Source organism: Meles meles, chromosome 10 (genome assembly GCF_922984935.1).
Source record: "Meles meles chromosome 10, mMelMel3.1 paternal haplotype, whole genome shotgun sequence".
NCBI lineage: Eukaryota > Metazoa > Chordata > Mammalia > Carnivora > Mustelidae > Meles > Meles meles.
In genome coordinates, this window is record NC_060075.1 from 46868474 (window position 1) to 46884840 (window position 16367).

The 16367-nt window shown below is 49.4% G+C and overlaps 1 protein-coding gene across 6 annotated transcripts in view; it reads left to right on the top strand.

Moving 5' to 3' along the window:
* NOD1 (nucleotide binding oligomerization domain containing 1) overlaps window positions 1-16367 on the top strand; it is an 80632-nt gene that overhangs the window by 32945 nt on the left and 31320 nt on the right. For 4 of the 6 annotated variants that reach the window (XR_006820502.1, XM_046020602.1, XM_046020601.1 and 1 more), the window contains exons 2-8: window positions 563-659; window positions 2388-2698; window positions 3800-3974; window positions 6030-7854; window positions 10519-10602; window positions 12781-12864; window positions 13746-13829. Coding sequence is in view for 5 of the 6 variants with exons in the window: in XM_046020602.1 (XP_045876558.1) it covers window positions 2498-2698; window positions 3800-3974; window positions 6030-7854; window positions 10519-10602; window positions 12781-12864; window positions 13746-13829 (2453 nt within the window). In the remaining variant the exon portion in view is untranslated. Of the gene's footprint in view, window positions 1-562; window positions 660-701; window positions 855-2387; window positions 2699-3799; window positions 3975-6029; window positions 7855-10518; window positions 10603-12780; window positions 12865-13745; window positions 13830-16367 lie in introns of those variants that run through there. The other 2 variants (XM_046020604.1, XM_046020605.1) reach the window with 2 other exon arrangements.

Genomic DNA, 16367 nt, shown 5'->3' on the forward strand with positions numbered 1-16367 from the left:
GATCTTCCCAGGCAGTACTGTTGAGGTGGGATACAATAGCAGGGTTTTATTTCCAGTGAAATTACCTTGGTGTTGCTTTCTATTTATTAAAAATGATGGGCAAAATAATATTTCCTTTAAAATTAATCTGGTTTTAAAAATAGTCCATTTATGGGGACTAAGGGGGTGCAGTTGCTGTGATGGGCATGGGTAACATAGAGAATTGATGAATCACTGTAGTGTCTCCCTGAAACGAATATAATATTGTGTGTTAACTATACTGCAACTGAAACAAATGAAAAAAACAAAAATAAAAAAAAGTCCACCTAAAGCACAAAGTAAACCAAATAAAGTACAGGTAGGACTCAATTATGGCCAAAAAATTATATGTGAGCATGTTGCCCAAGTGACATTTAGAAAACATTGTCCTGAAGGAGGAAGGTACAGAGAAGACCAACATCCTAGAGTTCTGGATTTAAAACTATCCCGTCATCAATTTCATTTGTTCATTTACTATAAATTACAATAATATTTTCAAAGAAACCTGTCTTTTTATTTATTTATTTATTTATTTATTTTGCAGATTCTGGAAAGAAATTGGAAATTGAAGATTTCATAAAAGGAAGTTGTTTTAAAATATTTTGATTTACTTCAAAGAATAATGCTGAAAAGTTAAAAAGGTATCATTAACCCTAATTTAAATTTAATATTATCCACTGGTAGCCCCTCAGGGAACCAGTTTTCTAAAGCTTTGGATTCTAAAATAGGTCATATAATTGACCCCAGTGGAAAAGGCTGAATTAACATCTAAGAGGCAAACATACGTCTAGTAGTAGTAACTAACCAGTCATTTCCATCCCTGAAAGTTCTTTCCGGTAAGGATGTCTTGCCTTCTTGTTGCTTAGAATGTTAAATTGTATTGTCTCTTGCTCGGTCACTCGGGTTATAAAAGGAAAGTAATGGTGTGGGGTCCCACTGAGAAATTTCTGTAAGGCTTGCTATGTTTAGCAATGGATAGATTTTAAAAGGGAAGAATGGATGTGTGCAAAAGACCAGGAGATTCATGTGTGACTTGGGGGGAAAATTCCAGAACCTGTGGACTTGACTATTAACAGATGTGGGCTTATAAGAGCTAATGACAGTAATGATGCTGACAGGGTTTAGAAGTCTATCATTTTGAGGGCAGTGGGGCTCAACAAAACAAAAAAAAACTATCTCTCTGGGGTATGTGAATTTTCCTACCAAAATGAGGAACAAAGTGGTCAGTTCAAGTCCTTTCTACTTCCAAGATGATGACCCATTTTATATACATAAGGATGAGTGGAGAAGTGGCTGAAGGATCTTAATGGTACAAGAAAGGAAATCAGTGCGATTTGGGGGTAGTGCAGATGAACTCAAGTTAGTTTTTAATACCCAAATAAAATGGCTTGGGTCCCCATTTCTACCTAGACAGGAAGTTCAGCGGGTACTTGAAGTTTTCAAGGATTTCCAGGAAGATGGCTTTTCCTCATCATCTGCCACTTGGAAGTCCACGTCCTCTTCCCTCCTGCCCCTCTCTGTCCTGCTTCACTCCATACGTGGCATTGTTCCTCCTAAATTCCCCAGGGTCTTAGTATATGGCAGACTTTGCTGGAGGTGTGAGGATAGCTGTGAGGGATGTAGGACGGCTACGGCACAATGCGGAACCGGCAAGAGTGACAGAAACTTCCCTGTTCCCAGGTTCCTGGGCTCTGGCTACCACAAGAGACTTCTTGTTGACTGTCTCCCTTCTCAGGCCATTTTGGCCTCAGACCCTCTCTCCCACCAAGCCTCAGTTCCCCCACAACCAACCGTGGTTTCTCTGCTCCCAATTTTGGATGCACCCAGTTTCTTTTTATGGAAGATAATATACCTTTATCTCTATCCCAGGCTAGGATTAAGGCACACTTTTATTTCTTATTATTTAAAAGATAATGAGTTTTGGTGTATGAAAGGGTTGTCTACTTCTGGCCACCCTCCACCGTCCCTAGGCATGTAACCCACAAGCAGAAACAATTCAATTATGATTTTTTCTTTACTATGTCTCAGATCACCATCTTTTTTTATATTTATTTTTTAAATTGTTTTGTTTTAGAATGAGCAAGGTGCACATGAGTGGGGAGGGGGGGACAGAGGGAGAGGGAGAGAGAGAATCTCAAGCAAACTCTATTGTAAGCGCAGAACCCAAAGTGGGGCTCCATCTCACGATGGTGAGATCATGACCTGAGCCAAAGTCAAGAGTCTCATGCTTAACTGACTGAGCGATGGCAGCGCCCCTCAGATCATCTTCAGCATGACTCCTCCTGCTCGAAGTACAGAAATTCCAGGACAAAAGAGGGTGGGGGAGCTTTCCCATGACTTTTACTTCCTTGGTGATTTTGTCTCTTTAGGGGCAGCACTGAGAGCGAGGCGGGCGTCCTGGCTCCCGATTGGCCTCTGCCAGGAAGACCCCTGTAGCCAAAGATGAGTTTGGGCAAAGTAGTCGCTTGCTCCTTCAGCCATGGAAAAGCAGGGCCACAGTGAGGCGGGAATAATCTCATCTGAGTCTCACTCCCATGTTAAATTGTTGAAAATCCACCGGGAACTTCTGGTCACCCACATCCGCAACACCCAGTGTCTGGTGGACAACTTGCTGAAGAATGACTATTTCTCTTCTGAAGATGCAGAGATCGTGGGTGCCTGCCCCACGCAACCCGACAAGGTGCCGATGACAGGGGCTGGCCTTGGCGGGCTGTGTGTCTTGGTTGCCGGAAGGGGCTTCTCCCAGGGGGCCTGAGTGAGGACCTCTGGGCATTTAGCACATTGGCGGGATTTCCCGCTGGGGTCATTTATAGGACAGACACCTGAGTCATCAGCTTATGACACAATTATATATTCTACTTCTGCATTCACGTGGACAGCAGACTCCGCTTACCTCGCTGCTCTCCTTCCTCCGTGTATCGCTTCCCAAGCCACTTGTTTTCAGTCCACTTTTGATTGGGAGGAGGGAAAAGTTAAATGACCTTCGAACACTAGCAGTGATGTTCATTCAGTGCCTTTGAACTCCAGGGAGCTGCTCAAGGCTGGGTGAGACTCTGAGAAAAGTTTTGCCTCTGGCTTGGGAGCGAACACCTCCCAGGCTGGGTCCACAGTAAAGACTTTTGCACCCGCCACTGTGGGACGTCCTAACAGCCCTTAGTTTCCTTTTAGCTTTGTGTCCTTTCCTGAAAAGTGGAATTGGAAAGACCTAAACCTCTTTGGCTGGAGGGGTGACAGAACTTGTCTGTAACGTGATCCTGCCAGCCTCCAGGGAAACTAGAGGGTTTCTGGGGTGTGGGGCAGCACAGTAGCTGACTTGTGTGATTTTCCCTGCAGTTTTAATACAAAAAGGCTTTTTTAGGGTCTAACTTACATCATGGGGGCCTGTTAGTCCCTTGCTGTGTGGGCCAGCACGCCCCCCGCCCAACCTCATTTCACCTGTGCAGTAACTGTCCCAGCAGCACTCATTTTTGGCCAGTACCCTCAAGAGGGACAGGAGACCGGAGAATTCCAGGGGTGGACGCAGCTCTCGTTTGTGAGTCTGACCTTTTTACTTGGAGGTTCATGGAAGCCTCCAGCTTCTTAGAGCTGTGTGGTTTAATTTCCTACTATGGGGGGTCCCCTTCACAGATTCTAGGCCTTCAACAGGTAGCATCTCACACCGCTGGGGGGAAGGTCAAGCTCGAGGCTGTTGTAGGAACTTGGAGCCCTGCATGTGAGCCTTTCTGGTAGGGGGACTCCCCCCAGGCACTTGCTCACCCCCTCATGCTTATGTCACCACTAGGTCCGCAAAATTCTGGACCTGGCACAGAGCAAGGGCGAGGAGGTATCTGAGTTCCTCCTCTACGTGCTCCAGCAACTTGCAGATGCTTACGTGGATCTCAGGCCTTGGCTGTTGGAGACTGGCTTTTCCCCCTCGGAGCTCATTCAGAGCAAAGTTGTCCTCAACACCGACCCAGGTATGAGTCCGCTCCCCCAGGGTAGGACTGCAGACACCAGGCCGGCAAAGCCCTGGGGTTTGGAAATGCTGTGGTGTGTGGCTCAGCGGGGCATGAAGGCATGGTCCACCATGGTTGGCTTTGCCCCCCACGTCGGGCAGTGAGCCCAGGTGCTATGTTCCCCATCATCCAAGTGCCGCTGGGGGGTCTGTGCTGAAATGACCACAAGTGGTTGGTCTGACTTAGAGGCCTATGGAAGTGTGGGAATGGCCTCTCTTCTGACTTTCTGCTTGCTTCCCTTTTGGACACATAGAGACATTTTAATGGTGGCACAAATTCCTTTTAAAAGTCTTTCCAAAATTTATCCTAGGCAAAGTATTCTTCTCTCACCCTCAGTGGCCAGTCCAAAAGCCAGCGAAAAACCAATAGGAAGCCAGTCCAAAAACCAATGGCCAAAAGTGGCCATTTCCAAAGCACAGCAGGACTGCATCAGCTAATTGATTCGTTCAACAAGTATTGATCATGTCCCCACCGCGTGCCAAGACACTGTGGTGGATGCCAGGGGTATGATGGGGAGCAGACCAGATATGGTTCCAGCTCTCAGGGAGCTTGTAGGCCGGTGTAGGAGGCCCAGCTGTAGGTGGTCACACAAATGTGTGATTGCACATGGTGACAAGGAAGAGAGCAGTTCAGGCTGCTGTGAGCACATGTAATTGGGGCCATGATCTGGTCTGGGGACTGGGGAGCCTTCTTTGCATGTCTCTGTCCTCACTAGTTTGAGACATTTGTTGGCTGTATAATACCCAGTACCAGTGTTTAAAGAATCCAGTGTGACCTTGAACACAGAAACAGAGGACAGTGTCCCAGACTATCAGGGGCATGTTTGGGGGAAACCAGGCCAACCAGCAGGGTCAGGGCACAGCCCTTCTGCGGTTGGGCTGTGGATACCTGTGATACCTGTGGCTGCTGTTAACTTCTTACTCTTCCTGCCCCTTCCCACTTTCTTCTGCTTCCTTCCCTAGGAGCAAAGGAAAATGCTTCTGCCTGTGATCATTCTTTCAAAAGACCTCTCCACGGGTTCCTTTAGCCAACTACTTTGGTAGCTTTTAAAGTATAAATCACTCTACAGAGCTAGATGTGCACTACATCTTCTGTGATTCTATTTATACAAAACAGCCAGAAAAGGCAAATTAATAGAGCTAGAAAGCAGATTGGCCATTGCCTAGGACCAGGGGCAGAGATTTGCTAGAGGTGGGCTTAGGATGGAGAGGTTTTAGAACTGGAACGTCATGACGTTTGCATAACTTTGTAAATTTACTAAAAACTATCGAGTAGTACACAATGCCTATTGTAAAATATGTGAATTTATGGTATGTAAATTATGTCTTACTAAAGATTCACGAATTTTAAGCAGACCACCAAGTTGGACTGAGTTGATGGGAAGAGGTTATAGATGAATTTGGAAATGGGCACGTGTGTCTCGTTTTTGTTACTGGATTATAATCAAAATCCCAGAAGTATTTTAAAGGAATTTATGGAACAGCCTTTGGTCTGAGGAAGGATCACCTCCGTCTGGTACAAGCCGGGCTTCTAGCTCAGATTTGCTGAGCTCCCTGCCCATGTGAGCATGTTACCTGCCTGCTCCCCTGTGAGCAGGTGCTAAGTCAGTGACCTCCAGGTGTTGGCTGGGGACCTGGGGCTGGCGTGCTCTGCGTCGTTGAACAGGGTAGTTTTTCTCTTAGTTTACTCTCTTTGTGCTTTGGCCCGTCTCGTTTGTAATCCAGATTGACGTGGACTGTTGTGTCTTCTCACTCAAACTTTTGGCATTTAGTGTTGAGACTTCCCCTTGTTTTCAGAGCAGTGTGATCAGCAAAAGAAAGTTAGAGCAATTTCTTCCTCAGCCACAGGAGTTTCCAGCGCCTGGCTGCCTCAGTCTCGGGAGCCTGCGGCTCTTGATCTGGGGATGGTGAGTTCCAGCTCTGTGCTGGGTGTACAGATAACCTTAAATGAATACATAGGCTTTAAAAAAAAAAAGTCTCACCGGGAGCTGACTGTCTTCCCTCCCCCACCGTCCAGTGAGCAGGTACACGGAGAAGCTGCGACAGCAACTGGCCCGTGACTCCAAGTTCGTCCTGTGCTATGCCCAGAAGGAGGAGCTGCTGCTAGAGGAGACGTACAGCGACACCGTTGTGGAGCTGCTGGGCTTCAGCAACGAGAGCCTGGGCCCGCTGGAGAGCCTGGGCTGCCTCCTGGACCACCGCACCGGGGTCCTCAGCGAGCAGGGCGAGACCATCTTCATCTGCGGGGACGCGGGCGTGGGCAAGTCCATGCTGCTGCAGCGGCTGCAGAGCCTGTGGGCCGCAGGGCGGCTGGACACCGAGTTCAAGTTCTTCTTCCACTTCCGCTGCCGCATGTTCAGCTGCTTCAAGGAGGGCGACACGCTGTGCCTACAGGACCTGCTCTTCAAGCATTACTGCTACCCGGAGCAGGACCCGGAGGAGGTGTTCGCTTTCCTGCTGCGCTTCCCGGAGACGGCCCTCTTCACCTTCGACGGCCTGGACGAGCTGCACTCGGACTTCGACCTGAGCAGTGCACTGGACACCTGCTCCCCCTGGGAGCCCGCCCACCCCCTGGTCCTGCTGACAAACCTGCTCAGCGGGAAGCTGCTCAAGGGGGCTGGCAAGCTGCTCACGGCCCGCACTGGCGTGGAGATCCCGCGCCAGCTCCTACGCAAGAAGGTGCTCCTGCGGGGCTTCTCCCCTAGTCACCTGCGCGCCTACACGAAGAGGATGTTCCCCGAGCGCGCCGTGCAGGAGCGCCTCCTGGCCCAGCTGGAGGCCAACCCCAACCTCTGCAGCCTGTGTGCCGTGCCCCTCTTCTGCTGGATCATCTTCCGCTGTTTCCAGCACTTCCACAGCGTTTGGGAGGGCTCTGCGCAGCTGCCCGACTGCACGGTGACCCTGACCGATGTTTTCCTGCTGGTCACCGAGGTGCACCTGAACAGGACGCAGCCCACCAGCCTGGTGCAGCGGAACACGCGTGGCCAGACCGAGACATTCCACGCCGGCCGGGGCACCTTACACTCGCTCGGGCAGGTGGCCCATGGTGGCATGGAGAAGAGCCTCTTTGTGTTCCGCCAGGAGGAGGTGCAGGCAGCCGGGATGCAGGAGGGGGAGCTACAGCTGGGCTTCCTGCGGGCGGTGCCGGAGCAGGGCCTGGGTGGGGACCAGCAGTCCTACGAGTTTTTCCACATCACACTCCAGGCCTTCTTTACTGCCTTCTTTCTGGTGGTGGACGACAAGGTGGGCACTGGGCAGCTGCTCAGGTTCTTCCAGGAGTGGGCTCCTGCTAGGGGAGCGGGAGCTGAATCCTGCTATCCCCCCTGTCTCCCCTTCCGGTGCCTGAAGGGCAGTGGCCTGGCAAGGGAGGACCCCTTCAAGAACAAGGATCACTTTCAGTTCACTAACCTCTTCCTGTGCGGGCTGTTGTCTAAGGCCAAACAGAAACTCCTGCGGCACCTGGTGCCCATCGCTGCCTTGAGGAGAAAGCGCAAGGCCCTGTGGGCACACCTGTTTGCCAGCCTGCGGGCTCACCTGCAGAACCTGCCCCGCATAAATTCTGGGACCTTCAACCAGGTGCAGGCCATGCCCACCTTTGTCTGGATGCTGCGTTGCATCTACGAGACGCAGAGCGAGAAGGTGGGGCAGCTGGCGGCCAAGGGCATCTGCGCCAACTACCTCAAGCTGACCTTCTGCAACGTGTGCTCGGCGGACTGCAGCGCCCTCTCCTTCGTCCTGCACCATCTCCGCAAGCGGCTTGCCCTTGACCTGGACAACAACAATCTCAACGACTATGGCGTGCGGGAGCTGCAGCCTTGCTTCAGCCGCCTTACCGTCATCAGGTGAGGACGCGGGGGCCCAGGGAGCAGCTGGCGGGGCCAGGGCGGGCCAGACTCCGGAGACGCCTGAACCAGCCTTTAAGGGGTAGAAGCTCCTGATTTACCCTGGCATGCGTGACCACGGGTCTTGGAACACCCAGACCTCTTCTGTTTTGGCATGACAGAGGGCAAAGAGCACAACTTCCGTGGCAGGCAGCCCTGTCTCGGTGTCCTTGAGTGAGTTGCTTAACCTCTCTGATTTCCTCATCTGGAAAAGGCAGATGCCGGTAGCCTAGCAGTTACAGTGATACCAACCAGCATCTATTGAGAATGGGTGAAGTGCATTACAAAGTTTGCATGATGGACTCTTCCACACTATAAGGTGGGAGGCGCTCTTCTCTTCATTCTGGCAAATGAGGAAGTGGAGGTACAGAGATGGTCTCAAGGTCACACATCCGGGCCACGATGGAGCCAGATTCATCAAGATTTATGAGATTTATTGAGATTCATGAGAGGCTCAGAGATAGCCCGTGGATGGTTTTTGACACACAGGAGCTTTTGTGATTGCAGAAAAAGCAGACTCTGTGTGCTTGTCGGCCTCGGTTACTTTCCATGATCAAAGCCAGCAGCTTGCCAGGGATCTTAGCACAGAAAGCTGACTCATGAGTGGTTTCCTGTGTGATGGTTTAGAGGAAAGTTAGGCCAGTCTGCTTTCTTCCGTTAGCATTTCTTTTATAAAATACACCTTGTAAATCTCTATGAGGGCTTCAGATCTTGTAACTTGGCTCATGCATTCCTGAGGAGTAGAGGGGATCTGGAATTCATCCTGGGTACCTGTTACAACAGTGCCACAGTGTACATTATGTGGGGACAGGGGTGTGCAGGGAGCCCGAGGCTGCCCTGGCCTGTCCTCTGTGCTCTCAGCCTGGGGCACACTCACACTCCAGGTGCTTCCCCACCACCCCCCAAGATGGGACACACCAGAATGGTACTTCTGCCCCAAGCAGCTGTCCTGGGGTGAAGTTTTCCTCCACACCAGTAAAGGAGAGAGCAGGAGGAAATGGACAACTCCAGGAAAGCATTTTGAGCTCCCTGAGACCATCAGTGAGGGTTAACTTTGTGAGTTACTGAATGCTTAGATAGGTTACAAGCTTGTTTCTCATGGAAAAGTCCAGAGCAGGGCAGTTCAGGGCTGCTGTGGTGCCTCCATGACCCTCAGAGAGCCTAGGCTCTCTTCTCTGTTGCCACGGCCCTGATGCCCTCACTACTCGATTTCCACCTCTTGGCCCAAGATGGCTGCTCATTTCTGGCTCTCAGTCGACATTCTAGCCACCAGGAAGAAGAAAGGGCAAAGAAGGATGCACCTCGTTCTTTTAAGAGACCTCTCAACAATTGCTAATGAGACTTCTGCTTAGATTTTATGGGGTAGAACTTAATCCCACCTGCCCAGTTAAAGAAATGGGAGATTCTATTGTTAAAAAAGCATAGATATTGGAAGTGACTAGTAGCCTCTGGCAGCCTGAGATGGCCATGCAGTGTGTGTATGCCTTGTACCCCACCACCAAAGTGGGCACCATGGGAGGAGAGGTCCTGAGAATATGACCTGATCATTTTTATGTGGCCCTCTTCAGGCCACATAAAAAACAACATTTACTTGTTCAGCCTTTCACTTATTACAGAGAAGTCAGGTTGTGGGCCCAGTTTGGCCCAGGGCTTGTGTTTGTAAATAAAGTTTTATTGGAACACAGCCACACCCATTTGTTTACATATCAGCTGCTTCACACTGCAGAGTGGAGTAGTTGCAACAGAAACCACACAGCCCACAGTCCTTAAAATATTTGCACTCTGGCCCTTTCGAGAGAAAGTTTGCTGACCCTTGGATTATCATCTCCCCCACCCCTGATACCTCACTGTCATCCAGCCCTAAGCCTTACTCTGTCCTTCAGCCTCACCTAAATGGTGGGGTAGAAGATTGAAAAAAATCACGATAGTTTGTTCCATAGATTATTTGGTAGTTAAAAAAAAATAGTATTTCACATTTTAGCCACATCAAAATATCCTGTTGGTATAGGGATTGAGCAGAACAATTCCAGTGAGTGGCTGTTCCTTCCACAGGAGACAGCTATCATCCTGAAGGCTCTCTTTTCCCGGCCCCCTCTGTGAACTGGCCTTCCCGATGGGGAGGCTGTAGGCATAGTGGGTGAGACCGTTCTGTGTTCCACCTTTTGAAGGGCACTGACTATCTCTGGCCGCACCTGCAAGACGGGGGATGTGTTCCCTCATCTCTTGAACAGCTCCATGGGGTTCCAAATCCCATGGCCCCTGCTGTGCAGTGAGAACCACAAAGAAGGCCTGGCTGACACAGAGGCCACCCACAAATGATGGGTGTTAGAACTGGCTGGCCTCACTCATCCTTTATGTGTCCCTCGTAGCCTTCCTGTTGGGTCCGGGCTGTGCCGTAGCCTTGATGACCGGCGGGTTCTGGGCGGGTTTGTTGGCCCTCCGACGGTGGGGCTTTTTAGGAGCTATTTGGCTGAGTGCTCTGGCCACCCTCTCGGGGTGCTTATAGCTGGGAAAACTCTGGGACCTACAGGCTTCCGCATCATTGTGACGTTTATGCTGCTACTTAGTGAGTAGCTGCCATGATTTCTAACTTTCTTTGCTGTTTTTTTTTTTTTTTTTCTTCAGACTCAGTGTAAACCAGATCACGGACAGTGGGGTGAAGGTGTTGTATGAAGAGCTAACCAAATACAAAATCCTGACCTTCTTAGGGTACGTATTCCTGAACAGTGTCAGGCCAGGGATGTAGCAATAATACAGAGGAGCGGGGAACTGCCATTCGTGGATGGTTGGGATGACAGCTGAGGCATCAGGAAGATCCCCGACGGGGAACCGGGAGTCCTGGGTTCTGCTCTGGGCTCGGCCAGCAGCCCGCTTTTTGAGCAAGTCAGGAAATGGGGCAAAACTACAGCCTTTTCACTTGAGTATTGGGATCCTAATATAGGCAAGTGCTTTATGAGTGGTGATTGGGGGTTGCTGAGGAATAGCTGGGGATATGGTGGTGGTGTTTGTTTTAAGGTTTATTTATTTTAGACAGAGAGTGAGCTGAGTAGAGGGAGGGCAGAGGGAAAGAGAGCAGACTCCTTGAAGAGCATAGAGCTGGACTCTTGGGGCTTGATCCCGGCACCCTGAGATCATGAGCTGAGCCGAAATCAGGAGTCAGATGCTTAACCAAAGGGCCACCCAGGCGCCCCTGGGGATAGGTTTTATAAATGTTAAGTACAGGTTATGCATTAGATTACGGGCCTATGATCCCTCACCCAGAACCCGGAGGGCAAGACCATCAGAGTTCAGTATACATGCTGTGGGGTGATGATATGACCGGTGAGGTCAAGGGCACTATCCTGGTTTCAGATACTTTAATATTTCTGCAGCAAAGGTTCTGAGTATTCAAAGCAGCTAGGATAAAGACCACAAATGGTGCCACATTCGTGGCCAGAATGGTTGTGAAAAGCTTGGGGTTTTCAGAGCCTCTGGGATTTGGAGTGGAAGCACTGCCGGGCCAGTCCAGCCGGCCTCTGGCCAGTCCTGGCAGAGATGCAACCTGTCGTCTGCCCTTCAGGGCTCTCCTTCCTCCTTGGTGGAATGGGGCCCCCGGAAGCACGCGCTCCCAAGCTACCTTTCCACTCAGGAGTTGTGGGGCTATGGAACACTGGAAATCTATCTAGTTACCACTTTCAGCTTCTCTCTGCCTTCTTGTTAATTGCTGTCAGGTGGCAAAATGACTTAGAGGAAACAGTGAGGTTTCAACATTCAAATGTCTTCCCCTCACGATGCTGCTTGTCATCTTGATGGAACAACATCCACCACCTGCCGCTGGTTGCACCCTTGGGCACGTGGGCTTGAAGGGATCGTGGGCTTGAAGGGATCGCGGGCTTGGAGGGATCGCAAGCTGTGGTCCTAAGGCCCCTGTGAGGGAGGCGTGAGTCCTGCTCCTTATTACAGATGCAGGAGCAGAGGCTGAGCCATGGCAGAGCTGGTCTGAACCCCGCCTGCGAGACCCCAGGGCCCCGAACTCCTCTCTGGGTGTCCCTCCTCTCCTTCCAGCCCAGACCAGAAATCAGCAGCCAGCACGTACCCACTTTAGAAATGGGCTCATTACGATAATGACACATGGGAATAAAAGGCACAGTATAAGGAATATAGTCAGTGATATTGTTTTTGTTTTTGTTTTTATTTCAATGGAAATATTTTAAAACTTGAATTCAATTAATTAACATATATTGGTTTCAGAGGTAGAGGCCAGTGATTTACCAATCTTATGTAACACGCAGTGCTCATTACAAAACATGCCCTCCTTAATGCCCATCACCCAGTTACCCCATCCCCCCACCTCCCTCCACCCCAACAGCCCTCAGTTTATTTCCTCCACCCCAGCAGTAGGATTGCATTTCTTTTGATGGCTGCATAGTATTCCATGGTGTATATATACCACTTCTTCTTTATCCAGTCATCTGTTGATGGACATCTAGGTTCCTTCTATGGTTGGCTATTGTAGACATTGCTGCTATAAACATTGGGGTGCCTGTGCCCTTTCAGATCACTACGTTTGTACCTTTGGGGTAAATACCCATTAGTGCGATTGCTGGTTGTAGGGTAGCTCCATTTTCAACTTTTTGAGGACGCTCCATGCTGTTTTCCAGAGTGGCTGCCCCAGCTTGCATTCCTGCCAACAGTGTAGGAGGGTTCCCCCTAGTCAGTGACATTGAGAGAGCATGGTCTGGTGACAGATGGTGGCTGCACTTGTGGTGAACGTAGCATGACTTATTAACTTGTGGATTCACTATGTTGTACACCTGAAAGTAATGTAACGCTGTGTCAACTATACTAAAAAAAAAAAAAAAGCCAAGATTGGGGTCCTGAAGTCTCACGCGGTGCTCTCTCTCGAAGCCTGTACAACAACCAGATCACTGATGTGGGAGCCAGGTACATCGCCAGGATCCTGGACGAGTGCAAAGGCCTCACGCACCTCAAGTAAGTGGGGTGTGCGGCAGGTTATTCAGTAGCCTGTGTGTCACCCCCTTCATTATCCAAACAAAGCGCACATGTCCCCATAAAAAGCGCTCGCCCTAACGCTTGCCCAGAGCCACACTGGTCAGATGAAGAGGCCGGCGTGTGGAAGGTCAGCTGCGCGCATGGAGGAATCCTGGCCTGACAGGGAGGCTTGGATTTCCACAGGGCCACGTGAGGGTCTGGCTTCTGGTTCACGGACGGGGCCTTTCGGCTGTGTCCTCCCACGGTGGAAAGGGAGGCAGTGGAGCTCTGTGGGGCGTCTTACAAATCCCTCATCCCATCACAGCAGCTTTGTCCTCGTGACCTCATCGCCTCCAAGAGCTCTGCCTCCTATTACCATCTCCTGAGGGCTTAAGAGTTTCAGTGTATGGATGCTGGGGACACAGACATTCAGACATGGCACCCACCTAGTTGCCAGTATGAGCTTGGTTCTTGGCCCTGTCACACACATGCTCTGCCAGAGGTGACCGGGCACTGGGCTCAGAGAAGCCCCTGGTGTTCCCCTGGTGAGGGGGACACACACCTGGCCATTTTCAGCCGAGATGGGACCCTCCCTGCCCTGCTGATGGAAATGAGTGACACTCTGAAGGCCGTTTAAAGAACCACCCCAGGAAAGCTAGGGTCCCTAAGTTTCAGCAGAGACAGCGACCACCTTCTGGAGAGGAGTCCGTCCGATGGCTCTATCTAGGGCAGTGGGTCGCTCCTCGAGAGGAAGCCGGGGGCATGGGCACTGTGGGTCCCAGGAGAATGGGGGCAGAATTGGCCCTGTGTGGGAGACGAGGGTGCCGACGGTGGAGTCCCCCCACCACTGGGCGCTGACCCGTGCATGGCTCTCTCTGCAGACTGGGGGAGAACAAAATAACGAGTGAAGGAGGAAAGTGCCTGGCTGTGGCTGTGAAGAACAGCAAATCAATCTTCGAAATCGGGTGAGTGGAGGCAAATGCGTGTGTGTGTGTGTGTGTGTGTGTGTGTGTGTGTGTGTTACACATGCTGTTCTGTGTATGAGCGTGCCAGCTGCTGTTCACGGACATAAGTATACCCAAAGTCCAAGGACAGACTAAACCTTCCCTTGCACACACTTTTATTACATTAATCTGGAAGTCCGTTATTCTCACCGCCAGCAAACAGAGGGAGCCATCTGGTCCTATGTGGGAACTTTCCACAGGCACATGGTCCCTGGAGGCTTTTTTTTTTTTTAAAGATTTTATTTATTTGACAGAGAGAGCACAAACAGGGAGAGGGGTAGAGGCAGAGGGAGAAGCAGGGGAGCCCAATGTAAGTTTTGATTCCAGAAACCAGGGATCATGACCTGAGCTGAACAAAAGTAGACACTTAACTGACGGAGCCACCCAGGTGCTGAGGTCTTTTTTTTTTTTTTAATTTAGTTTTTTATTGTGGTAAAATACGTATAACAGTTACCGTCTTAACCATTTGTAGGGGTTCAGTTCAGGGACATTATGTAGCCTCATCGTTGTGCGACCTTCACCTCCGTCCATCCCACAGCTCTTTTCATCTTGCAAAAAAGCTCTCTACCCTTTACACCCTGACGCCCTCCTCCCCTCCCTCCAGCCCCCTCCCGCCTCCCTCCGACGTTCTGTCCCGGTGACTTTGACTTCCACGTGTACCTCACAGAAGCGGAGCCGTACAGTATTTGTGTCTGTGTGACTGGCTTACTTCGCTCGACCCAGGGTTCTCAAGGCTCATCCACATGGTCGCTTGTGCTGGAATTTCCTTTCTTTTTAAGTCTGAGTAGCAGTCCACTGTATGGACGTGCCACATTTTGTCCGTCCATCTGTCAGTGGACACTTGGGTGGCTTTTGTATTTTGGCTCTCATGAGCCATGTTAGGAACATGGGTGTACAAAGGTCTCTTCGATTTCTTTTGGCTGTATACCCAGAAGTGGAGTTGTTGGACCAGTCGGTGATTCTATTTTGAGGTTTTTGAGGAAGTGCCACCCTGTTTCCCACAGCCATACACAAGGGTTCCAGATCGTCCACATCCTGGCCAACACTTGTTATTCTCTGTTCATTTGATAGTAACCATCCTAACAGGTATGGGGTGGTATCTCACTGCGGTTTGGATCCTGGAGCCTTCTTAAACCTTTTTATATTGTTATAATTTTTATATGATTATAAAAGAAGCACAGATAATTTTATCTGCAAACTATGAAAATATGGTAAAAATCATCTCAGAAATATTGTCAACATTTGAGGTCAGCTACGCTTTCTTGCTCTAACATGCAGGTGTGTGCTCTTTTTTTTAATATAGCAAAGGTCAAAATGTATGTACAGAATTTTACTTTTTCTTTTATTATTTTTATTAACATATAATGTATTATTTGCCCCAGGGGTACAGGTCTGTGAATTGTCAGGCATATACATTTCGCAGCACTCACCATAGCACATACTTTCCCCAATGCCCATAACCCAACCACCCTCTCCATACCCACCTCCCCCCCAGCAACCCTTGGTCTGTTTTGTAAGATTAAGCATCTCTTATGGTTTTGTCTTCCTCCCGATCCCATCTTGTTTCATTTTTTCCTCCCCTACCACCAAGCCCCCCACTTTGCCTCTCAAATTCCTTATATCAGGGAGATCATATGATAATTGTCTTTCTCGGATTGACTTATTTCGCTCAGCATAGTACCCTCTAGTTCCATTCACATTGTTGCAAATGGCAAGATTTTATTTCTTTTGATGGCTGCATAGTATTCCATTGTGTGTGTGTATACCACATCCATTCATCTGTTGATAGACATCTAGGCTCTTTCCATAGTCTGGTTATTATGGAATTGCTGCTATAAACATTCGGGTGCACGTGTCCCTTCAGATCATTATGTTTGTATCTTTTGCGTAAATACCTAGTAGTGGGATTGCTGGATCGTAGGGTAGCTCTATTCTCAACTTTTTGAGAATACTGTTTTCCATACTGTTTTCCAAAGTGGCTGCACCAGCTTGCATTCCCATCAACAGTGTAGGAGGGTTCCCCTTTCTCCATATCCTCTCCAACATCGGTTGTTTCCTGACTAATTTTAGCCATTCTGACTGGTATGAGGTGATATCTCACTGTGGTTTCGATTTGTATGTCCCTGATGCCAAGTGATGTGGAGCACTTTTTCATGTGTCTGTGGGCCATCTGTATGTCTTCTTTGTAGAAATGTCTGTTCACATTTTCTGCCCATGTCTTGATTGGATTATTTGTCCCTTGGGTGTTGAGTTTGATAAGTTCTTAATAGATTTTGGATACTAACCCTTTATCTGATATATTGTTTGTAAATATCTTCTCCCATTCCGTTGGTTGTCTTTTGGTTTTGTTGACTGTTTCCTTTGCTGTGCAAAAGCTTCTGATCTTGATGAAGTCCCAATATTTCATTTTTGCCCGTTCTTCCCTTGCCTTTGGCGATGTTTCTAGGAAGAAGTTGCTGCGGCTGAGGTCGAAGAGTTTACTGTCTGTGTTCTCTTCAA